General features: G+C 38.2%; 1 protein-coding gene across 4 annotated transcripts in view; it reads left to right on the top strand.

The window, feature by feature from the left end:
- Positions 1-217: 217 nt before the first annotated feature.
- The window catches only part of LOC140237676 (CDC42 small effector protein 2-like), a 39,892-nt gene continuing 14,143 nt past the window's right edge, over positions 218-25,966 (top strand). For 2 of the 4 annotated variants that reach the window (XM_072317605.1, XM_072317602.1), the window contains exons 1-2: positions 218-348; positions 20,681-20,786. In XM_072317605.1, the coding sequence (XP_072173706.1) occupies positions 20,727-20,786 (60 nt within the window). In that variant the 5' untranslated portion in view covers positions 218-348; positions 20,681-20,726. Of the gene's footprint in view, positions 349-8,714; positions 8,853-20,680; positions 20,787-25,966 lie in introns of those variants that run through there. The other 2 variants (XM_072317603.1, XM_072317604.1) reach the window with 2 other exon arrangements.

Below are 25,966 nucleotides of genomic sequence, written 5' to 3'. Positions count from 1 at the left end.
CGGCAGGAGCTCTGCACACACAAACGGGCGCGCGTGCGTTTTTCATACAACAAGTACACCACAGCAAACCGAACTCACTGATCTCACCGTACCCACACCACAGAACTCTTACACATCAGAGTTCTGTGTGTAAGAGTTCTGTGACCCACACACAGCTTACAGCTTGCTCCATGATCCAGTAGTGCGTGTGTAGTGTAATCATACAGCTAAAATACTTCCGGGATTGAACGTCTCCATCCATGTACATAAAGCTGTTTCCGAATCCCGCTTCACACACGCAAGGAAACCGAGAATTCGAAAGTCTGAGGCGTGAACTTGATTAACAATATCACTTTCTTCTGGATTAAGGTAATATTCGAATTCATATCATGAGTGTACCCGTACTTTACTCTGCATCATATCTACGAGTAAGATGGAATTGGAATATTGTTACCACTGTTAATAGACGTTGTTTCTTGAAAAAGAGATTTGAATTAACCCATACACATTTACACGTTACTTGGTGTTGCCATTGGCATTGCCTTACCGTGCGGTTTACTACTAACTTAGTATTGCAAGTGCATAAAAATGTTAGCTCAACTCAACTCGGCTCAACAGTGCCTATTGTAGCCTTACTGCTTACAGAATAGATTCCTAGGGCTAGCATGGCTAGGCAAGGTCAACTTTCGAAACTTTCTCTGCTGACTCTGGGCTTTTTTCCGAATGACTAGTCCATACAATTGTAGCCTGGGTACAGTAAGGAGTCAGTAAAAGTTACTCTGTGTGATCATCACCTGGTGGCTGATCACGTCATGTTGATACTAAAAGATAAGAGTCTATCTCTCTCTGACTCCGTAGAACTGACTCTTGGTAGGCCTACTAATGGTAGATCTATAATCTACAGTTCAGGGCTGAAGATTTTACTCTCAGTTGAAAGAGATATCTCAGTTCGGGAAACCCACTCACAAGGGGGGCCCCTCCTTATAAGTAACCCGTCCCCCTTATAAGTAACCCCGTCCCCCTTATAAGTAACCCCCGGGGCACCCCTTATAAGGAGTCTCCACGCTTTTTTGCAATGCAACGCGAAAATGAAAGGACTGCGGCAATTCGCTTGATTATGTCCATAAAGCTTCACAAGTTTCCTACTTACTCACGAAATTTGAGCAAAATCGGTTTGAGGCATCATATCCAAAATCATGGATTTAAATGCGATGTCAAACGACCCATGCGAATGCTGACATGCGAGCGATTACTGGCGTGAGTGTCGCCAGGCGCGGCGGGGCGGCAATGTTTGAGTGCAGACGTGGCGACTGACCTCCGTACTCAGTCGCCACGTCTGCACTCAAGCATTGCCGCGCCGCCGCGCCTGGCGACACTCACGCCAGTAATCGCTCGCATTTCAGCATTCGCATGGGTCGTTTGACATCGCATTTAAATCCATGATTTTAGATATGATGCCTCAAACCGATTTTGCTCAAATTTCGTGAGTAACTAGGAAACTTGTGAAGCTTTATGGACATAATCAAGCGAATTGCCGCAGTCCTTTCATTTTCGCGTTGCATTGCAAAAAAGCGTGGAGACTCCTTATAAGGGGTGCCCCGGGGGTTACTTATAAGGGGGACGGGGTTACTTATAAGGGGGACGGGTTACTTATAAGGAGGGGCCCCCCTTGTGAGTGGGTTTCCCGAACTGATCTATGTGAGTATCCTGAGTATGTCATGAAGCTTGTTGATATTCTTGGCTCAAAGTCTACTTTGGCATAGACCTATGTTCTAACATTAGGTAGGAGCCCTAGAATCTATTATTAGATATGATGACCAAAGAAAGATGGTCTGTATCTGGTCATTGGGGATATGTTCCGCGGAGAATGCATCTGACTTCACGGGATAAAGTAAAAAATATTAAAAAACTCTTCCGGACAGATGGATTTTTTTTTGTCTAGATAGTATGACCAAAACTAAACTTGAGTAGTACTGTACGAGCTGAAATTTTCACGTACAGATATTTTCGCGAATTGCTACTTGGAGGACATTTTTGCGTGTTGTTAATTTTGCGGTTGTGAGGGTCTACTCTAACTGAACTTAGCTATTAGCGCGTTGTTATTTTCGCGGTTCAAAGGCGATTCGCGAAATTCGCGAAAATAAAACCACCGCGAAAATTTCAGCTCGTACAGTACTACAATCTTACTATTATACTACACGTAGAAGTTGTATTTATGGCAATCGTGACAAGTTTCAGCAGCACAACACTGAGTGATATTGCTTGCTGTAGCTCTCCGTTGCTGCAGGATCATCTAGCTAGCATCACATGCCATCGTATTTTACATTTAATGATTTCAAGCCTGCCTGAAACTCTGCAATGTCTTGCGATACAACGTCGTGCCATACAACGTCACATCGCAGATTACCAGATAGCCACGACCCCAATCATGTAATCGTCCGCTGCTACCGCAATTCGCGCAAACCACTCCACGCAGGCGAGGCCTGTATGTGTGTGTGTGTGTACAGATAATCGTGATGTGTGTGTGTGCATATGGTGGCTGCCTGTATTTCGGTATTTTTTTTTTTTATTTTTTTTTTTTTAGGTATGCAGTGTACACTGTATTTATGAATATCTGTACATGTAGGCTACATGTGTTTACCTGAACATTCAAGTAAAATGATTCACATGTACTCCCTGACAGGAGATATTATGTTTTGTATTCATTTGTTTATTCACACATGCAAGTGGAATGTACAAATGTGAAGCAATGAATGAAGTCAAAATGAAACAAAAAATTGGAGGAAAAGAAAAATATGGTATAGCTACACGTATGTAGACAGTAACAGACAGACTGCATTAATTAAGTTACACAGCACCATGCCCCTGCGCAAATGGCACATGGAAGGGCATTTAGAGCAAATGGCATGGCATGATACAAGTGCTTTCATTTCGATAGATACACACACAGACACACACACACACACACACACACACACACACACAGCATCCCAACACAAATCTAACACACATGCACACAGTACTGGAACACATGTATTGTACAGTAAGCATCAAACACATGGTGCCTGATGCGTACTCAAATTCATACGTAGTGCTTGATTATGGTAATATTGCTTACCGATAATATATAGGCCCCTAAAGTGTATGATTGTAGTAGCTATTGTTGAATACCCCAGGAACTGTGTGTGTGTGTGTGTGTGTGTGTGTGGGGGGGGGGGTCAAGGTCAATGGTATTCCTGAACCCAGATAGCATTTCTTGCCATGGATACCCGATTGCCCAGATAACTGCGGGGACATCCTATCACAAACAATGACAGGATGATATTAATAACCCCTTTCAGGTAATCGCGGTTCAATTATCCGCATCCAAATAATACGGATGAAGTAGTCAAAATCGCGTTCATATATCCCATGAAGTGCGTACTACTTTTACGAGCACCCATTCATATAATGGTGCGAAGTACGGAGTTATTTGTCATGGTTACGGCGCACGCCTCTATAATGACGTAATGTTTCCGGTGAATATCCTCACGTGTATGCACACCTCGCGCGCGCTCAAGCTCAGCAATCAGCGGTTGTGGCGGGAAATCGAGTGACCTTTGACCGAACTGTGGAATGTTAGTGCGGATAAGTCGTAAAACGCGTTCATGTATTCTCGATCTACTCCTCATGCTGCAATTATGCGCATAATAGCAGCATCAAATAATGCGCACTTTTCTACTCCTCTCCCGTTCATGTAATCAAAATTTACGACTTAGTGCTCCTATTATCCGCATCCACGATTACCTGAAAGGGGTATAAGTAAGCACACTTAAACTCAATTTAAAGTGGCTGTACTCTTAGTCATGTAGCTACATGTACTTAAGGTGTTTTACAAAATTCCTCCTTCGAAAGAATCTGAAGTACTCGGGTACAATGCATTCTAAGATTATTTCCATTACAAAATATTAAGTACACTGTGTGCAGTGTTTGTGTTTGTGTTTGTGAGTAGTCATATCAATGAAATCACAATTTACCGATTTATGGATTACAAATTTCAAATATTGATGTAATGCAATTTTTGTGTGTTTGGTGTGAAGTCTATGGGCCTATGAGCATTAACAGCTGATAAATGATAAATCTATACAAAAGTATATACATGTCCAAGATTCATTTACCAGTTATGTAATTGTCAGAAATCATATGTACTGTATGACATTACTACAAATCCAAGTAACTTCATATACGGGTGCATTGTGTTATCAAATAAGAATCAGAAGGGCTTCAACTTTAATATTACCTGTGTATTATGATATTCATGCCTATTTGCCACCAGATAGTTATGTCCTCCCCCCCCCCCCCTCGAAAAAAAAAAAGAAGACGACACTGTATATTAGATTGATCTCTGACATTTAAAAATGAAGCAGGTATTGCACATCCATCTCTTTTTCTCATACTTGTACTGAGTACTTTGCAATTTTGCTAGAAAGTTTGGATATTAACCTTTTGTTACCTCTGCCAAGGAAGGAGGTTATGTTTTCATCGTCCTTTGTATGTTTGTCTGTCTGTGTGTAAAATAACTCAAAAAGTTGTGGACGGATTTGGATGAAACTTGGCAGGAAAAGTTGATAATGACACAAGGAATATTTGGTAATGATCTTGGAATTTTTAGGGATTTTTTTAAAAGGATCTTTGATCTTTTTGCAGATAGGGTCAATGAACTTCGGAGTTCAAGCTGCGCGTATTTGATGTTTGCATACGAATGCGCATGCTGTGCTTGGGCGACTACCAAGGTACCACGCAGCTGGAAGCTGATGATGTAAACAAAAAGCTTCTATATTGGGAAATTTCATGATTTTCAGCATGTGTGTATGGATGGAAATTAGCTGCTTTGGGGAGGTCTGCGCTGTCAGAGTGCTTTTCTAGTTGTAGATGTATATGGTGTTACTTGTGTGTTGGTCCACTTGTGTCCAGTATGATCTGAAAGGAGAGAAAAATCATACAGTGATTTCTTTAAATTTTGTCTTATTTGTATTCATTTCTTCTTTTTTTTTTTGTAACTGAGCACTGTGATCATGATTTCAGGGAATACATTGTATATCTGGAATATGAAAAATATTCCCCATAAAATTTGTCAGGTTCTTTATTTGTTTTTCCATTTTATTGCACCTGTCTCTACTCATTTATAGATGTAATTCAGTAAACATGAATCATTGCCAAAGAGCAAACAAATAAAAGGCAGAACTCTTGTTGGTACTTGGTACCAGTAAGTTTTGTACCTACAGGTCATGTGTTCTAAAAATAATACAAAGGTTACATTTCATGGCCGGTGTACCTATGGAGTGGTTTGGTCTAAAATTTTCTTGCGTAAAGTATTGTTTGTTTTTGTTTTTTTAATATCTATTTTAGACAATAAACTAACTTTTAAAAGCATGTATTAAAGGTACTGTTTACCATTGGGAGCAGTGATTTAAAAAATATTCGCGATATCACATATGATGCATAAGTGTATTGTAGGTCAGTTGTGTCACAACTCGTAGTGAAGCGTAAAATATATTAGAAGGAAATACACGTATCACTATTTTCCACACTAAGCCATAACTATAGATGGTTTAGTCTAGAAACATTTTTATTATAACTATTGTTCACATTTTGTACATATACTGGTTCAGATATTTACATTGGTTGTTTTTATTCCCTATAACAACTCACATTTTAGATCTATTTTGAAGCACTAAAGCTGGGTCTTTGTTTCATCTGTAAATGGTAAATAATGCCTTTAAACCTGAAACAAGTTTGGGGGAATGGATTTTTTATTTTCTATTTATTTCTTTTTAAGTGTCCCTTGTGAACTGTCATATGAATGTATGTCATTTGACCACACATTATATGTTAGCAGTAAATGGCACAGTAAGTTATTATAATAGTGAATTACATGCCCGTACAGTATACACTGTAATTGCTTATGAATCTATGATGGCCCTTATAGTATACTGTACATTCGTATGTATGCACTGTACATATGCACATGAACATGTAACCTTTGGGGGTGTTACTTAGAGTTGCACAAACTCTGTGAGGATAGCCACATTTTCTTTCTTTCTTTTTGTTTTGTTTTGTTTGTTTGTGTGTTTGTTTGTTTTTTGTCAGGCAAGCCAGATATACCACAAGGAAGACCTAGGTTAGGTACAATAATTTCTATTATATAATTTACCCTAAGTAATTCAAACCCAAAGATTGTGACACCATCAAGAAGTAGTCAACTTTAATAGTATAAATTACAGATTTGTCTGCACATTATGGGTTATAATGCTTGCTGTTTTGCAAAATTCCACCATGCATTACATACATGTAAACCATCTGGGCAAGTGACTTCAGTTTTGGAAACTCTTGTCATTACATTTTTCTTAACATGAGAGGGCACTCTAATTGTATAACATATACAAAACAAAACAAAACAAAGAGATTTCATTGTCTATTTTGTTCATTGGTAGTAAAGGTACTGCAAGGAGACTAAACTCGGCATCATTGTACCTTACAATGAAAATTGTATGTTTGCTGACGTGTGTGTGTGTCTGTTTGTCGGTATATGCTTCTGTCTCCATGAAGTGTTTTGAAATGTGTATCTATTGCACGAACACGCGTCAAAACACCGTCATCGGCCAAGGATATCCTTGGGCATAGGAATAAAGCTGGGAGACAAGACGGTCATTTGACAATGCATTTATCATGAATCCATGTTTTCGACAGTCTGTCTTTGCATTTGGGGGGGGGGGGGGATGGGGGGTAGGGAAGGGTATGGACCTGTATGCTTAATCCTCCAATTGAGTGTGAGAGCACCACGTCCAGCAATGTCCTTCTGGTTTAGCCTTAGAGCATGTGTGTTCATGGTGAGACATGAAAGCATGTAACTTGAATCATATACAACATTGCGCACCTGCTTTTAGTTGTGATGATTCAGGTTTGGGATATATTTGTTAGCAAAAAAGACAAGACCCCCCCCCCCCCCCCCCCCCCGTGATGTATGAGGAAACAGAATAACTGTTGTTTACATGTGGGATTATGTGCAAAAGACAGGATCCATGATGTTTTGGCATCAAAATGGTTGTATCTATACGTACGTAGGTAGCATTGTAGCTGAGACTGTTTGAAGACATTTCATGCTCAAAGCTATGATTAGTTTAGTCTCTGGATAATGATAAACTCACCCTCCTTTGTAGATTTTTCAAAGACATTATAGTAGATAATCTTGTCCAGATGTAGAATGCATTTTATTCCAAATTACATTGTAGAATCAAGTTGCTCAGTTATTTCATCACAATATCATCTGTCTTGAGATTGTGTTGCTGCAAATTTCACAGTTGATTGCACCATTATCTGATTTTCCTGTTTGTAAATTATTCTTTTTACAGACATTGGGGAATATTCATTATTGTCTGTGATTCCTGTGACTCACTTTGTGGTATATGACAGATTTGATTCAGCCAACTCCATGATTAGCATTGGGTCCTTGACTCTATTTAAAGCAGTACATGCATTGGATAGACTAATGTGTGAATCCAATGTGTTTGATCCAGTCAAATGCAGTGAAGCTTTTTATGGTTAATAAATTTCTGATTGGCCTACTTTCAATTTCTTATCACAACATGTGTAGTGTCAATCATGTGTCACTTACAAGGTACTCTTGTTCTTCGACTCATCAATTGTTGTCTTGATGGAAGAGTATTCAGTTTTAGTAGTTGTGTTATATTGGTATAACTTCATTTAAGGAATTTATATGAAATACAAAATGAAAGTTAAATAGATATAGCAGAATAACTCTCTGTAGAGCATGCATACTCTTTACTGCATACAAATTGTATGCACAGTAAACCATGAAAGGCGTTTAATGATTGTATGTGACTTTCTAAAAGGTACTTTACCCAGTTGCAAAAGTCAGCTCTTTGGTAACATTTGTTTCTGAAGCTTCTGGCCAAATTTAGACCTCACATCATCTCATGACTAGTTATTACACGTCTTGGTGATGTGCGAAACTGCGACTGATTGCCCTGGTATTGGAAAACAAGGAAATGACTATGCAAGGTGTATCGTGTGGGGGGAGTGGGAAGCTAAACGCTGCCTGAGGTCCTCTGGTGAGTCACCGGGAGTAGCGTGGCGACCGTCCGCTACGAGCAGCCAATAACAGGACATGCCCATTACTAAACTCGGCAGTGCTGCCACAAAACTCCTGGAACTCGCACAGGAGCAGACGTTTGCGTCGGAGATTAAGATCAGGTCTGAACGACTGTTCCTTTTTTTGGCAAATACGACATCTCTCTCTTTTGCTGTATCAAGAGTGACTTTATGAATAGTGTACACACGTACATTTGGCTTTATTATCAATACTTTCCTATATGGAATATGTTTTATAAGAATGGACTCAAACTTACATGCTGTCAGTAACCACTGGATCATTAGCCGCAGAGTTACGACATCAGCTCTTACACTTATGTGTTGAGGAGGTATAACTGCTAACCAGCATTTAGGTAGATCTGTGTACCATCAACCAGAGAGCCTACCGTGGGTGGAATTACTTTTCCGACCTCTGTGTCTCTTTGCGCTTCCTGAAGAGATACTCCTAGCCTGCAGTGGAGATATTAGCGTGTGGAACCGCTTTGACGGCAGAGAGTCACTTCCTCCCTGTACGTTTCAGTACATCAGCCCTTTTGCCATCAAACCTGTATACATTTGAAAGTGCATTGCTGCAAGGGGATACAGTACATGTATTGGGAATGAATTGCAGAGTAACAGCCTCTGCCTAAACTTGACTAGGAGGAAGGCATTTGGATTGGGCGTGGGAAACTCACTTTGGAATTACATAAGTCGGGGACGGTGCACACGTGGCTGCATAGAAGGTAGGAAATAATGCTGTGCTAGGCAGTGTTATTAAATGTATAGATGACATAGATGTTGTTACAAATTTGAGAGTTATTCAATGTGAATGAATATGAATATTACTATTAGTCAATAATACTTTATTGTAATCTATATGTCACAGATAAATCTGATAGCTTTGTTATGGTTATTTAGGCCTCTATATTTGTTTTCTTGACCATAGTTTGGTTCCTTCTTTTATACAGTATGCTTTGGAAAGGATCAACTGGTCATTTGATGGTCATGGTGGGACTTGATATGAAAGAATTTTTCAGAGTTATGCCAGTCTGTCCTGTGGCACTTTTTGATTAGTGGCTTATTGACTTTACATTATGAAGAATCAAATGGTGGAAGAAGAAATGTACACCTGAAAGTAATCAATTCAGGGGCCAAAATGATGCACGACATCCTAGACACTGAGATTTGTTGCAGATCAAAGGTTGAGCAATCATACATGTATTAAAAGTGATAGTGCAACGTGGGGGAAAGTTATGTAGAGTATCATACTTCAGATGTCGGAATAGACGTTACTACACAAATTTTCAATGCAATAGTGATAGATAAAATTACATCATATCCCCAGGCCTATCTGTAGACAGAAGCCTGCTGGGCAATGTGCATAGTGTACACATGTATTAGATTGTAGAATCTTGTACAGAACAGATTAAAGGGATGGTACAGTATTGGTGGAGATGAGAATTGGGCTTTTAACTTTTTACAAGATATCAAGAAAACACTTATGATATAGTACAGAGCATACCATTTTAAGAGGAATTCAAAGTTTATTTGATGAAAACCAGGTTTGGAATGACTGAAACATCTAAAAACAAAGTGAAACAAAGCGATCACGATAAAGTGTGAGTTCCACACTTTATTAGAATTGCTCTTTTTTGGATATCTCAGCCATTTCAAAACCAATTTTTGTCAAATAAACTTTGAATTCTTCATAGAATTACATGCTCTTTCATATTTCATAAGAGGCTACTCATTATCTCACCAAAAAATGTTAGAAACCTGAAATTAGGTCTCAACCAAAACTATACGATCCCTTTAACTTTGAAAAACCTGCACGGTTTGATTTTAGACAACAAAATGTTAGAATTACAATGTAAACAAGTGTGAAAGTTGTTGGCATATGTACCTTGCACATGCACATTCATCTATGTCAATGTAGTACATTGTATATGTGATGTAGTGCACATTTACTCATTTGTGATTTACTACTTTAGAGGTTGATAAGCTTGGGCATGGGGGGGGGGGCGGAATGAACCATAACTTTTTTTTAATCAATTTGTAAAATATTATATAAGAATGTATCAGACAGGCTCACAATGCCAATATCAGTCTAATACTAATTTTGCACCAGATGGGTGTTTACAGTGTATGTACAAAGTCCAAAAGGTTTGCACACAATAGGGAGATATACCCTGATATGTGTAGGGTATTGTTATTGTCTATTTTTGTTTGAAAACTTCCTGAACAAATTTTGAGTTGTCTTTTTTTTTTTCTTCTTCTTTTAAAGGAATGGCTGACTTATACCTCTCTGTTATTACCAAGACAGCTTGTTTGTTCTCTGATGTATGTACATGTGAGATTGTGAGGCCGCGGGGATTGTGAGAGGGATAATTAGGTGCTGATGGCTCCAAAAAATCCAATAGGATTGTCCAGTCTCGGGGGATTCCACCTGTTATTAGGCAGTGATAGATCAGGTACAAGACCTTGAAGGTGATAGCTGCAAGCCAGACAGGTGCCTTCACTGGATCACTCCAAGTATTCATATCTCTAGGGCTTTCTGATCATCCACCCTGACTTCTACAGGCTCAGACGTGATTGCGACACGCTGAAAGCTGGTGACACGCCCCGTGTCCATCACCTGCTGCCAGAACTTTGAATAACCGCAGTCTCTTGTCGTTGTCGTTGATGATGATGAAGGGCTGTCCTCAAAGACAGCATGGGGCGAGGGTGGATATATGTGTGATGGGCAAGCATTGAGCTTTCAATGTAATGTCAATGTGCCTTACAAAAATGTAGTTCAGAGCATCATTGATGAGATGTAATAAACCTTTCTCTTCAGGACTACTGTACATTGTAGGTGGTGTACGCTGCACTTATCCCTTGTGAAAGGAAATTGACTGGTACTCATCAGGTTAAATTATATAGCTTTCACTTATCCAATATTGGCAGTGGAATGTAGTATAGGAATTATAATGTGCAGCTCCTGTGCTACAGTAAATTGAAGATTAACAGTGTACATATGTAATTTTACTGTCATACCTTTCATCGGCAGAATGTGACATAAGTACAGATGGATCTTAACTCCCCAAAGCAACTGGAAGGTACAAGCATTCAAAACATTTTTGATAGAAAAATTTATAAAGAAAGCATGAAATGCTTTCATATTTATCTACTGAGAAACCTTACAGTTAAAAAGGGGGGGGGGGGAGTCTTTAAATTTTCATTCCACACAAGCTCACAAGATCATGAAAGTTTGCTTGTGAATTATTCTTCCCTGCTTATTTATTGGTCTGTTTCTTCATTTTGTTTGGGGTTGTGAACTATCTAAATTTGCTTAAATACCAAAGCAATTCAACACTTTCTCAGGTCATGACTGCTTCCTATTGAGGAAGCATTTTGTTTGAAAGGGATGCTCTCTCTCATATATTGCAAAAGATGTACTTTTCTGTCTCTAGTGACAAAAATATTTGAAATAACTGTGATGTGCCTAATGAGTAGATATTTCCCTTTGTACACTGATTCCTGATCTGCCTATGGATCATTGTGTTTTTTTTTGTTTTTTTTTTTGTATCATGTTATTTGTTATTGTTAGTGAATTCATGCAGCATACAGCACATACATAATTATCAGTGTTACATTGCAATGTCATTGTAAAGTGGTGAGTCATAGGTTCTTAACTGTGTGCATACAATTTTGTCTTTGTTGTTTTATTTTTAGATCACCAATATATAGTGAAATATGATGTGAACAGAAAATGATTTGTACACATCTGTCAAACAAACAGGGTTGATCTATTCCCAGAGTATGGAGGCAGGGATAATGGATAATTTGGCATGCTGAGAATGCATGGTATTCTCCATCATGCTTTGTAGAGCATGACTTATTTACGCATTATCAAATTGAGTTAATGTTCAGTCATACAAAACAGCAGATTAAAGCCCTGATCCCAAAATTTAGAAAAGGATGAGATACGCTTTGACACAAACCAACCAGATTTCCTTTAATGTAGTTGTTGGTTAAAATGCAGATCCCTAGCAATTACCAGCAAAAAGTCAAAATAGTGGCTTGTGATGTCGCATCTGCAGAAAATGTAATGTTAGGCTACCAACACAAATAAAACTTACTTTGGGTGTACCTATGATGATGGCATCTATTCAAAGCGGTTTCAAGTCAAATCTAGTCTCAGAGGTTTTTTTTTTTTTTTTTTTTTTTTTTTTTAACCAACCTATCATCAATCATGATATATTGCAGTCAGCCAGTGTAGGCCAGCTACCGCTGATTTTGATTCAAAGTGAGACACATTTATAGTGCATGATCGGGAGGCAGGTTTTTATAAAACTTTGCATGCATGAACTATGAAGCTCTTTTGATTCTGGTGGGCATCAATGAGTCTTTGAAACACCATTAACAGTTGGCTTGCAAACATAGGGCCCTTACTTTGTGATGTCATGTATATGGGAGTACAGGGTAACAATATGTTAAAGGGCTCAAAATCATTTGCCTAAGAATCTGAAATACTAGCCCCTTTATACCGCCAAAGAGTAGAAGCACCCCTGTGTGCTATACTAGTGTCGGCACAGAGTTATTATTCTCGCTGGTTGCATAGCAAATTTTTATTGTCCAACAAAAATGGGGGATAAGACAGTCAATGAAACCAGCTGATTATTTGAATTAGACAAATACGGCTGTATTGCTTCTATCAGAAACATTTTCACAATATTTAAAGGGTACATTTGTCAGCTACATTGTGGCTACTATTCAACCGTATACCACAATATTTTATGCAGGATGATGTGTGGGCAGAATTACAGTACACTGTACATAGACCTACATTGTATATGATGTACTAAATGCTGCACAGCTTAAAGGACAAGTTCACCTTCATAAACATAAGGATTGAGCGAATGCAACAATATTAGTAGAACACATCAGTGAAAGTTTGAGGAAAATTGGACAATCGATGCAAAAGTTATGAATTTTTAAAATTTTTGTGTTTGAACCACTGGAATAGGAGACTACTACAGCTTGTGAGTCATATGCGTACAACAGTATAAAGAAAATGTAAAGAAAATTCAACATATTTTCACTTTTTTCGCATAATAAAAGAGCACTTGACTTGCCTCTTTCTAAAGGCAGGCGGAATAATATTACCCATAACATTTGTTGGTAACGAGTCGGGGGAATGTGTACTTTTTTCAAAAGATGAAATTTTGTGAAATTCTCTTTATATTTTCCTTATATTGTTGTACGCTTGTGACATCTAAGTTATTCACACACTGCAGTAGTCTTCTCATCCAGCAGTTACTGCACAAAAACTTCAAAAATTCATAACTTTTGAACGGATTGTCCGATTTTCCTCAAACTTTCAATGATGTGTTCTACCAATACTGCTACATTCTCTCAATCCCTATGTTTATGAAGGTGAACTTGTCCTTTAACATCATACCTCTGAAGTACCAGTATTGAGGAAAATTTTGTGTCTTAATGTTGTAAGTGTATTCGTATTTCATATGATGCCTACTGGTAAATGTGATTTAGACATTACTTGCTTAATGCCGTGTGGGAATTTTTATTCTCTGATGTAATAAACCATATGACATTTCATTCATAGAGAATGGTACCATTTTGTCATACAAGGTGACACATTTTCTATGCACTAGAATACTAAGTAAGCCAGATCGGGGTTCCAGTTTGCACATGAGCAGAAAAGGGTCATTTGTACTGAGAGACAGGTTGGTTTTTAAATTCACTGAGATAAGCATCTGTGATGTTATAATTATTTATGTAATCCTTATAGATGGTGCTTGCCAGTATATCTACCTGACAGCAAGCCTGGAATTTGGCAGTGCTAAAAGAAAAAGATTGTTAACGCATTTAATACAAAACAATGAAGTGGATGCTTCCCCAAGTATTGATTGACGAACCATTATGGTCACCTGGTCGATGCAGGTTCATTCTTTGTTTGAAAATGAATTCCATGAATTGCTACGTTGGGTAAGCTGATGTATTATGTCACTTTGAATCGAGTGAAATGCCTAATCAACTGAGAAAAAAGAAAGGTCATTTGTGACCCTGCACCTCAAAACAAACAAAAAGTCGCCAGACATGAATTTTTAGTTAAGACCATATTCTGAAAGAGCAGACTTTAAGCTTTAAAATGATGTATAACTCAAATCAAATGAACTCTTCTAACCTATCTAAATATTGGAAAGAAAGCACAAACTCAGGAGAAGTGTGAACTGAGAAAGGAGGCTCTGAAGTACAGTGTCTATTCAAGCGCTTAATCTTTACTAAACCGTGCTGGCTGTGCGATGAATGGGACAAAAACAGGAAGTTAACCACCAGAGTAACAACAATGAAGGGATTATCAGACTAAACTGAAATTAAGCATTCCTCATTAACACATTCTGTCCATAATTAATACCAACTTTCAAAGCAGTAGCACTATATCCTTTCAAAAGTTATTAGAGTTGAATGTGAAGAGTGTGTACAAGGTTGTTCAGAAATAAAAAAGGGATTCTAAAGACACACCTAATCACACTATTCTACCAAAAATGTTCGTGATAAACTGCTAAAAAAACAGGTTTTCCTGCCCGTTTTATGATACCAAATTTTAGCATAATGTAAAAGAAGACCTGCTCTTTCAGAAAATATGAAAAAGTCAAGTTCGGCCAGGTTGACCCATTTCACTTATTTTCAGTCCTCACGCAAAATCAGTGTGTGCGACTTTATGTTCGTTTTGAGGTGCACGGTCACATTTGTACTCATCTAAAGGACATGAGCTATCTCCGAACTGGCTTATTGTACCATGTGGCTATTCACAGAAAATGATCCTAGTCAGAATACTTTCATAAAAATTTTTTGTCTTCTTTCTTCCTTCTCATTATCGTTATTATTGTGATTATTCTTCTGCCAAGGAGGTTATGTTTTTGTTGGCACTGGTTTGTTTGTTTGTTCGCAAAATAACTCAAAAAGTTGTGATCGGATTTAGATGATACTTACAGGGAAAGTTGATGACGACACAAGAAACAGATCTATGTGTAGATTTATGTTGTGATCCAGATAATTGTCTGGATCCATGACATTTTTTTGAAGGATGAACATCAGTTGGCAAATAGGGCCAACAAACGAGAGAGTTCAGGTACACATATCTGAGGTGTGCATGTATACGTGCAGTGAGTGCACGCTTGAGTCACAGTGTGCAGTAAACTGCTGATGAGGTAGACATTTGAGACACAACAGAAAAGGCTTCTTCATTCTTGGGAAATATGTGTATGGGTGGGAATGAGCTGCTTGGTGGGGGTTTGCACCCTCTGAGTCCTTTTCTAGTTAATATGATTATGGATGATCATTATCATCATCATTTTTAATATCACTGTCATCATTTAACATCATTATCATGATTCAATTCTGTCGCAACCGTGTGAAAGTTAATCATGTGATCCCACCCAGGAAAGCTAGTCACAGGTAGACAAAAATGCCCAGAGCACTGAAGCGCCTTTGCTGAGCTGCTTTCTACATCTTGTCGTTGCCTTCTGCTTGCACTTTCACTTCTAGAAGTCTTTGGTAATAATGCAGCTCCCACCAAATTGCTGTTTTGGTTTCTCCCAGCGTCATTGTCTTCTGGGATGGCCGCAGGACACGTTGGCAGTTTAGCGTTAATGAAAAAGGCGAGATCTGGTGCCAACAGTGTGTGTTGTGATTCTCATAGTGAAAGTATTGTGCAAGGCTCATTATCATTGGGAAATACTGTCAAGACATTGCAAATCATGATGTTTGAGCATTCCTTTTGCATTGGAGCAGAAAAAAAGAAGAGAAAATTGCTAAGGTATAGAACTCACACTCCACTTAGCAATTTTCATGGACGATGTTTTAGGTCGCTGTTGACCCAGTTGCTTACCGTGTAGAAAATGCCACCCAAATTTGTCATACAAACTGTACTTTTTCTGTTGCCACAATTTAGGCTTGTTTGAATGACCCCACAGAGAAGCAATGCTTCCCTGTGCTGAGAAGCAAGATTGCACCCAGATTTCATTTGTTAACAGTTTTGAGAGATGACCAAAAAACTGTCTGAACCTCATTTTAAAGATGTATCAGGCTTTACTAGTGGTGTCCCGGCATTTTTCCCAGATATTTCCCAGAGATGCAGACACATGGTTAAGTCCTTGTATGTGGTCAATCTGGTGCTTAGGCACAAGATGTATTAATGTGCTGTTTCTGTGGCCAGTTTGTACACTGGATTGTGTTTGCCCATGAATTCAGGCATGAAAATGCCCAAGTACATGACCACAAAAAGAAAATGTCAACACAGTTTCCACAGACAGTTGGCCTCAGTCCTTTACATTCCACCTGTTCATAGTAGCCGTTAGCATATTAGAGTACAACATGGAGATTGGCCACTTCACAGTCTCTACAGAATATTCCTACCGACCTGTCTTCTGTAGAAGTTCAGTGTTTATTGAATATATATTCATGATTTTATTCGACTACCTGTGACTTTGTAGATGTGTACAAACATGATTGTCTTTTGCAAAATAGTGGGGGAAATGTGCTTTTGTTTTCATTTTATTCTACAGAAAATCAAATTCTTGATGTCTTTTGGTGAAAATGATCAAAGGCACTGCAGGTGACATTTAGTACCATCATGCTACTACAGTGGCTGTATTGCAATACCCAGATGTTCCTATGACCTTTGCCACTTTCAAATAGTCACAAGTTCTTCCTAGTCTACCTTTGCCCAAGGATTCACTCTGCTGTTCGTTTCTACGTCACAGCTTTCATTCAAAATAGGTTTCTCACTGGCGTAAATTGTCCTCATTGTATTATACCTGCATCATAAAATGATAATAAAAAAGAATATGATCCGGGAAATTGTTTGTATAATTTGTGCTATGAATCTGATGAATTGCCTTTATGCTTTTGACTTGTGCACCTACAGTGCATCTGTACTTCCTTTTCCAAAGATAGGCCTAACTTATACAACATACTCAGAGTACCAGCTTTATTTGCTCACGTTGTGAATATGAGCTGAACGTTGAACTTGGGACCATGATGCGGAGCTGACAGGGAAGTAGCATGCATCAATAAATGCACAACTCGCCACATGCAGTGTGTGCAGGGTATGGGAATATTGCAACAAAGAATTGGATGTTCGGTCTTTCGAAAGAAATTTGGACAAGAGATAAAGGGGGCTGGTATGATCAATAAATTGATCTGTGTACAGTTAGTTTTCTCAGGATGGGGGCTTTAGTCAAGGTTACTTCTTCACCATAGTTTTGTGTTTGTGGGATGTCTGGCTGAATACAAGGTTATTGTCGGTGCTATTGTGCCATTGTCTTGTACACATCATGGAAGATTTAGAGGCGAAAGGTTACACTCTGCGAGTAAAGTTCACTCTTGAATCATGGAGCTACAGTTCTAAACTTCAAGCTTGAATGTACAGGTTATAGCTTGCAAGGCTGTGAGGAAAATGTCCAACATGATGCCTGTGATCTGTGAATCTTCTTCCAGTTACTTTGGCTGCGTTCATGCGAAACTAGAATTGAAACTAGAACGCGTTTAGCCGCTAAACGTGTTTATTTGGGTTGCGTTTATGCGATTTTTCCATTTAAACGCGTTTCAAAACGCCGATCTGAAACGCGGAAAAAAGGGCGTTTTGAATCATGATTCTGTTAGAATCACAATCGCAGAAACCGCATGAACGCAACCGTGATTTCAATCATGATTCTGGACGTCATTGTGCGCTGTGCGCATGCGTGTCTCACGGGGTATCCCACAGCTTCTGGTTCTGTTCGCGTGCTTGTGTACGTCTTATGAATCGTGTGTTTCGGTACCATACCTGCACTAGTTTGTTTACATCAACGCCGTACACCGATTCTCTGCTAGTATCTAGCTGTTTATTATAATAATACATGTAATTACTCTCCGATTGAGTTGATAATATAATGGCTGCAGCTGCGTCTACCAAGGGAAACAATTGGAGAGCCTGAATGCCACAGCTTATTGGAAGGTATTCACAGAAATAAAAACGTAAAGGCCTGCAATAAACTGACTGATCAGTTGGCAGAAAGGAGGTCAGGCGTGAGTTGCAGAGACAAGGTCAAACTGTGCAGTGCGCTGCGCAATGGCAAAGGATGAGCTGAGCCAGAATCGGCGTTGCGCAAGCCCACATGAACGCTCTTCCACGGAGACCGTGATTTGAAACGCCATTTTGAATCATGATTCATGTTTGTGATTCTGGCTACGAAATTCGCATGAACGCGCCCTTTCTCCCCATACCATTGTATGTGAAGCATCCAAGATTGAGTTGCTGTGATCATTTTCAAGTTGACAATCTGAAGATCATAGATATCCCTAGATATTGCCATGTAGTGTTGTCATATCACAATGACATGAAAGAAAACATTTTGGCTCAAAGTCACAATCTTAGGTTAAAATAAGCATGCAAAAAAGCTTATTGATCAAATCATTAATAGATATTACATTATTAATTAATGTTTATGCAGCTGAAAAAAAAATGTTATTCATTGATCCTTTTCCAATCCAGAGTGGTTTTTGTTGTTGTTGTTGTTTTGAAAGTAGAAAATGGAAAATACTGGAATAGTATTGCTAGGATTGCTATGTAAAACAATAAAATTATTCAGAAAGGAATGTGTATTTGTAGCAAACTCATTGTTTTGAGTATTCAAAGGAATAAAGTTGCCCACTAACTCTTGTTTGAAGCATGACCCCATCGATAGATCGCAAGTAACGTCGTTGTTTCAGACCAGCGAGTGTCGGCATTGTCTCCTATAACAATGGCTGAGTAGTTATCACATGACAGCAAGATTAAACCTAGACCTCACAGTAATAAAAACTTGGCTCTTGTGGCATCAACAATAGCTGCAGAAGTTGCTAATTTGGAGGCATAGCCATTTTACCCGCAGGGTTGCAAACTTGTTAACATGTTTAATGTACCACTTTCACATTTAGTACAAGCTGTATCTACTGTTTTCTTCTTCCAAAGAGAGAAAGTGGTGGTAAATGAAAAAAAAAAAAAAAATTTTTTTTTTTTTTTTTTTTTGGGGGGGGGGTGAAAATGTATGTTACATTATGTGGGATCCATGTTCTTGCTTTAGATAAGGAATTTTGATTTTTTTTTCCCTCTTTAATAAGATTTTAAGTGTTTATCAGTATTCTGATGTCATGGTTGTATCTATTCTTCAAAGGTTGGTACATAGTAGCTCCTGTACTTTTTTAATCATTTTGTGCAATCGTGCATGTTGGTATTTAAGAATGATCTGGTTTTTACAGTACTCATTTTTTTTTTTTTTTTTGGCATTTGCAAGTTCAGTAGACAGTCTGTAATTCTTTCCCTTTCCTCCTTGTAGTTGCTGGTTTGTAAAAATTATTGTGTGTAAACAAAAAAAAAAAAAAATGTAAGCAAACTGAAGTATAGGATTCTTTTTTTTGGGGGGGGGGGGTAATGGGATTAAGTTATTTACACTGAAGAGAATGTATTCTTTAATATTGGATCAAGTGAATGGATGAAAATGAAGTCTGTGATGATTGATAAATGTACATTACTTTTTGATTCATTGTACATTCGTTATCCATTTCATGCTTGTGAATACAGCTTTATCATTGATGAGAATACCAGTATCGTTATTAATAACAATTTGTGACTATTGTAGGGATTAAAGCTTTCCTATTTGAATGACTGCACTGTATGACAGCAAGCGATGTGGTACCAGTAATGTTTTCAGTGCATTTGCAGTTGTTGGCATTACATGTATATTTGACCATCCTTTCCTGCTTGCTTCACAAATCAAGTGGGCGTGACGCACGGGATATGCTACGCAACCTCCATTGAAAACCTCAATGGCATGTTACAAGCTTCACTTCCCATACAGTATAATAGTGGGCACTTTGTTCAAGTCTAGTTGACAACAGTCTTAGTTGCTTTGTCTGTAAGAAAAAGCATTGTGTCGTGCCTGAATGGGCAAAGATTTCGTTAAAGCTATGAAGGGATGTAGCTTTAAAGTGATTTCTGATTGACAGAGACATTGAGAATTGCACTTTAAAGGCATTATTTACCATTTTTTATTTTGCAGACTATGAAACAAGAGCCCAGCTCTAGTGCTTCAAAATAGTTTATAAGATATGAGTTAGGGATAGAGACAACCAGTGTAAAGATTTTAATCATTATTAAAATCAGTGTTAAGTATTATTAATTATGCAAAATGTGAACAATACTTTATAAGAAAATTGTTTCTAGACTAAACAGTCAACAGTTATGGTTTAGCAAGAAAAATAATGATATCACCTTATATCTTGGGCTTTGTTGCAAAATTTTTATATGGTAGGATGTTTTGTGATACAACTGACCTTATGTATCAAATGTGATAACTCTTAACATTTTTAAAATCACTGCTCCCAATGGTAAAGAATACCTTCAATACCACAGATTATTTTTGCTGTCCCTTTGGAGTCTACTTAAAGTGAGGTTGACAATAGTTTTTAAGAAACAATGACCCACAATCTGTCTAGATCGAGTTAACATTTGATATTTTGATGTTTTGTTTTTGCCATGTAGCCAGGATACGACCGGGAGCCAAACGACCACCACGACGGGAGCCCTGATGACCATGAGTGACATGTTGGTGTGCTTCACGTGCTGTATACCCGATCAGCCCCCTCCGGTAAGTTTCCGTCGTATTCGCTCCTCTTTGCATTCTGTCACGTACAGTATTGATTTTCAACAAGCAGCAGCAGCAGCAATAAAAGCAAAAAAGAAAAACAATATTAAACAAAACAAAAGCAAACAGAAAAATAAAAAACAAAATGAAGAGCTGGTCTGCTAGCCTGTTTTATGTCAATTTGCAAATAAGCTGTTGTCATGCCATCTTCATGCGGACTGACATACAGGTACTTTATAAAATTAGTTGATGCTTCCTCTATGGGTAGAAAATTACAACAACTACAACAGCAACAAAACCGAAGTGTGCTGTTGCTGGATGGCAGGTCGTATTTTTGGACGACACACAATGTACATTTTCATTACTGTGCTCTGCCACAAATGAAGACGGCTGCTGCAAACAACTTGCCAATGAGTCTGTGATGTCATGTTGAAAGATTCGTGCTCGCGTCACTTCAGGCCCCCCCCCCCCTCCAAATTGGCTGGCGGAGATCAGCAAGGCAATTCTACGTGAATTCAAAGTTTCGATTCAGGCAGAGCAGGACGAAGAAGCGGTGATGCAGGCGCAAAGGCTTTCAGCAGGTCATAATCACGTCTGATGCGGCAGCATCGATAAGAAAAATGAGAACGCTGTTATTGGCGTGCTAACAACACCTATAACCATCCGAGCATGCTCTTCATCTATTACACTTTATTTACAGCCACATTAGCAATGTCGTACTGTAAGCATGCTAAACTGTAAAGCTCTCAAAGAAACACTGGTATTGAACAAGTGCCCTGGTAGTTTAAAAGTCTTCATATCCAATGTATGCAGTATGTGTCTCTGATCAGTTTTCCTGGGGAGTGTTAAAGTAAAGAATTAGGTAATAAGAAGTAAAAAATTAAGAAGTAATTCATGGGCTATAAATAGTCATGAAAGAAGTCTAGGACGTTGACTGGGAGAAAGTGGGGGGAGAAACTGGCGAGGCGAAAACACATCTCAAATTTTAAAGTAACCTTTGCAATATATCCGAGAACATACACTGTACCATGTATCCGTTTTGCTGTTGCCTGTTTCACCCATCTCTAATACAATGCATAATGTGTGCATGGAAATCATCACCACTTCAGATGAGAAACATGCAATCACTTTAACATGCCATTCTTGTATGTCTGTATGTTATTTAAAAGAACTATGTTCACTACAATTCATCACTTTGATTCCAATTGTTTCTTCTAATATACTACCCTACCCCTCTTCCCCCCCCCCCCCCTCCATAAAAAAGGGCTAAAAACAATCACTATCCTTTCTTAAACATTTGAGCTGTGTAATTGCACTTTGATTTGCATGCACAACACAAATCTGTAACCCATACTATGTGTTGCAGTAGCAACTTTTTCAGCTGCGTAGGTGTCGTCTGTCGTAACATTGACCCACTTTTTGACTTCATTCTCTATAACCACGCGATATCGCACATCAACACTTTCTATGCCATATCATATTCTTCCATTGTGTTGCAATTGCGAGTGCCAGGGGAATTACCCACTTGTCATGCACTTTATATCAATTATAGATTGATTGATTAGGTCAATTACATTTCATTCTTTCTATAGTCATTCATGTGCAAGTGTGTGATATGCCTTATGTTTCATACTCTATCAAATAGAGTTAAAGGACAAGTTCACCTTCATTAACATAAGGATTGAGAGAATGTAGCAATATTAGTAGAACACATCATTGAAAGTTTGAGGAAAATCGGACAATCCGTTCAAAAGTTATGAATTTTTTAAGTTTCTGTGCAGTCACCACTGGATGAGAAGACTACTGCAGTGTATGATGTCACATGCGTACAACAATATAAGTAAAATATAAAGAGAATTTCACAAAATTTCATCTTTTGAAAAAAGAACACATTCCCTTGACTCGTTACTGACATATGTTATGGGTAATATTATTCCCATTGCCTTTAGAAAGAGGCAAGTCAAGTGCTCTTTTATTATACGAAAAAAGTGAAAATATGTTGAATTTTCTTTACATTTTCTTTATACTGTTGTACTCATTGTATGACATCACAAGCCTTAGTAGTCTCCTCATCCAGCGGTTCCAACACAAAAATTTTAAAAATTCATAACTTTTGCATCGATTGTCCAATTTTCCTCAAACTTTCACTAATGTGTTCTACTGATATTGCTGCATTCTCTCAATCCATATATGTTTATGAAGGTGAACTTGTCCTGTAAAGGAAATGACATTAGCTTTGGTGCTATGTGTATACTTTCAAACTCCCCTGTTGATTCTTTTCTGTTTCCTGTGTTCCCCAAAGGGCCGTGTTACATCAGGAAATGTGTGCTTAGTCAAGGAGTGAGATTAAACATACATGTACACGTTGAGAGTTGAGATAAAGGATGGGGTTGGGGGGGGGGGGGGGGAGAGGGTTCAGAATACTTGTGGTCTTCTGCATAGTGACATACACTGTAGTTCTTTCCCGAGTGTCGACTTGAGCAGCTCGAAATGACCTCTGCTTTTTCTCTTTAAGCTGCTATTTTTGCATACTATTTTCACGAATTATGACTTCACAGACATTTTTCACAACATAATCTCACAATTTGACACTGACGCTATCTTAAATGCTTTGATACCCTGGCGCATCGTGACATTTTTGCGTGTTGTTAAAGGGTGTATACAGTTCTGGTCGAGGTGAGGATTTAACTTTCAACTTTTTGCGAGATATTCAGAAATCACTCTATGAGATGTCAAAGAGCATGCAATTCTAAAGGGTATCAAAAGTTTATTTGATGAAAATCGGTTTTGAAATGGCTGAGATATCCAAAAACAAGGTGAAACAAAGAGATCCTAATAAAAGGTGTGGCCTGTCACCTTTTATTATTATCACTTTTTTGGATATCTCAGCAATTTGAAAATCAATTTTCATCAAATAAATGTTGAATCCTTCTTAAAATCACATGCTCTTTCATATTTCATAAGAAATTTCTCATCATCTCACTTAAGAATGTTCAAAACATGAGTCCCCACCTCAACCAGTACTGTACAGTCCCTTTAAATTGGTGATCCAATTGTGATTTGCAAATTATATATTAAACCCTTGCAAAAATAACAGCTCATACAGTAGTAGTGACCCATTGAATCCTGGTGATACAATGTATGTTGGTGCAGAAATTCTTTGTCTTGATAAATCAATTTGTCTTATGGATGTCAACATTAGAATGGCACCTCTGACTAGACTGCATATCTTTTATTGGTTAAAAGGTAAAGGCACTTGTAAAATTGATTGAAACTGCACAAAACTGAAATACAATTTCCAAAAATTTGCTTTTCAGAGAAAGGAGCAGGAATTGTGATCTTTCAAACTGAATCTCCAATTAAAGAATCAGTCTTGAATTTAGCAATTGAGAGGCTTGAAAATTCCACAAGCAAAACACATAAAATTCATACGAACAACACAGGGCCCAACAGTAACAAAGGTTTTTACTCAACCATAACAAAACAGTAACAATGAAAAGTGAAATTGTCAGAAAGATCAAGTGCTCACCAAACCACAAAAATGTGATTCCTGTGACTAGATAGGTTATTTTTACAAATTGAGGCAAATTTTTGATCTTCACTATATCAGCTCTCTGTCCAATACAAGCAAACATTTGTGATTTTTTTTTTTTTTTTTTTTTAAAGGAAAAAAGGGCAGCCTCTGCCATTGAGTTGGGGCTGGAATAAACCCTGACACAGCTTTAATTCGACAATATCATGACAACCTGCATCTTAATTTCACCACTTGAAATTGGACATGACGTCCGTTTAATTGGGCTCTTTTTATTTCATATCGGTTCAAAGTCGATACTTCAATAAAGCAATATATTTTCCTGAAGGAAGAACATTCAAGAATATACAAAGAGTTGTAGCCTTGGATATTTCAAGTACCCCGTATATTTCTTTTTAACAGTCATGGAAACTACTCGTGTAAAGGCATATTCTAATTGATGTGATTTATGGCCAGACGATGCATTGTTTATGCCACGAGCACGCTGAACTCAACATAATCTCTACTTCCATAGGAGACAGTTGCCTCACAAGTGTCTGATCTCTTTCGGTTTTAGACCAGTTTCTGAAGAGAACAAAAGGTTTAACTTCCACAAGTCACCCCAAGTAAGCAAACAGCAATGGCTGTTTGTAGACAGTTAAATTATTAGTTTTTATGAGAGCTTGCAGCTGATTATCGTGGGACAAGAAATCTGCATACTAAATTTTACATTCATATTTTTAATAGACCGTTTGTTTCCTGATATATTTGTGGCATACATGTATCTTGATCTAAGGTATTAATCAACATTTCCAACTTATGGAGAAATCCACTTGAAGTTCTGTTCTTGTATACCTCATGCAGGTGTCACGACATTTGCTCCTGTGAGAATTTTTCTGGGTCTTAGTTTCTCCAAGGACTTAGGGTTAGGGTTGTGATACCGTTTGGGGATTAGTTTGATGTGAGGATCAGGATTAGGGTTAGGGTTATGTTTGTGGGTAGACTGTATGTTTGCCTAAGCGTGCAGATATTTCATGAGAACAATTGTTGCAGAAGCAAATATCATGGGACCCTCATGCAAGATGGAAATTTTGAAAGCTCTACCACGTATCAAATCATTCAGGACATGTCAGATTCTCTTGATGCTGCACATTGTCATTGAAACTACATGCTTATATGCTATGTATGCTATGGCTGTTCGACCATGAACTGGCTGATTAAATGACCCATGTCATGATTTCATAAACATAGACATACGTGCACAGTTTATAGCAAGCATTGACTATGACTCTTCTAAGTGTTTGGGTGGGTCAGAGCCATTCGGAATCCCATGATTTTATGGAACATATGAATTCACTGAGAGAACAACCACGAGCAAAGTCTGAACACCTCTTTGCCCTCCCCTCCCCCTTAGATTATGTATTTGTTATACCATGGAAGTTAGTAGTATATTAGTAGTTACATGGTCATACAGGTGTAAGTATTCTGTTTCATAATGTGTTGTAAATGATACACATTCATGTGTCACCGTACAGGCTTACTCATGTACATTTTCTTGCATGCAAAATGCAGCGTTTTTCTGAGAGCGTACAGACACAGACGGCTAACTTTAAAGGGACTATACAGTACTGGTTGAGGTGGGGATTCATGTTTTGAACATTCCTAAGTGAGA

The sequence above is a fragment of the Diadema setosum genome, chromosome 14, assembly GCF_964275005.1.
Source record: "Diadema setosum chromosome 14, eeDiaSeto1, whole genome shotgun sequence".
In the NCBI taxonomy this organism is placed as follows: domain Eukaryota; kingdom Metazoa; phylum Echinodermata; class Echinoidea; order Diadematoida; family Diadematidae; genus Diadema; species Diadema setosum.
The sequence above is the reverse complement of the archived record's forward strand: the minus strand, read 5'-3'. Positions and strand labels throughout refer to the sequence as shown.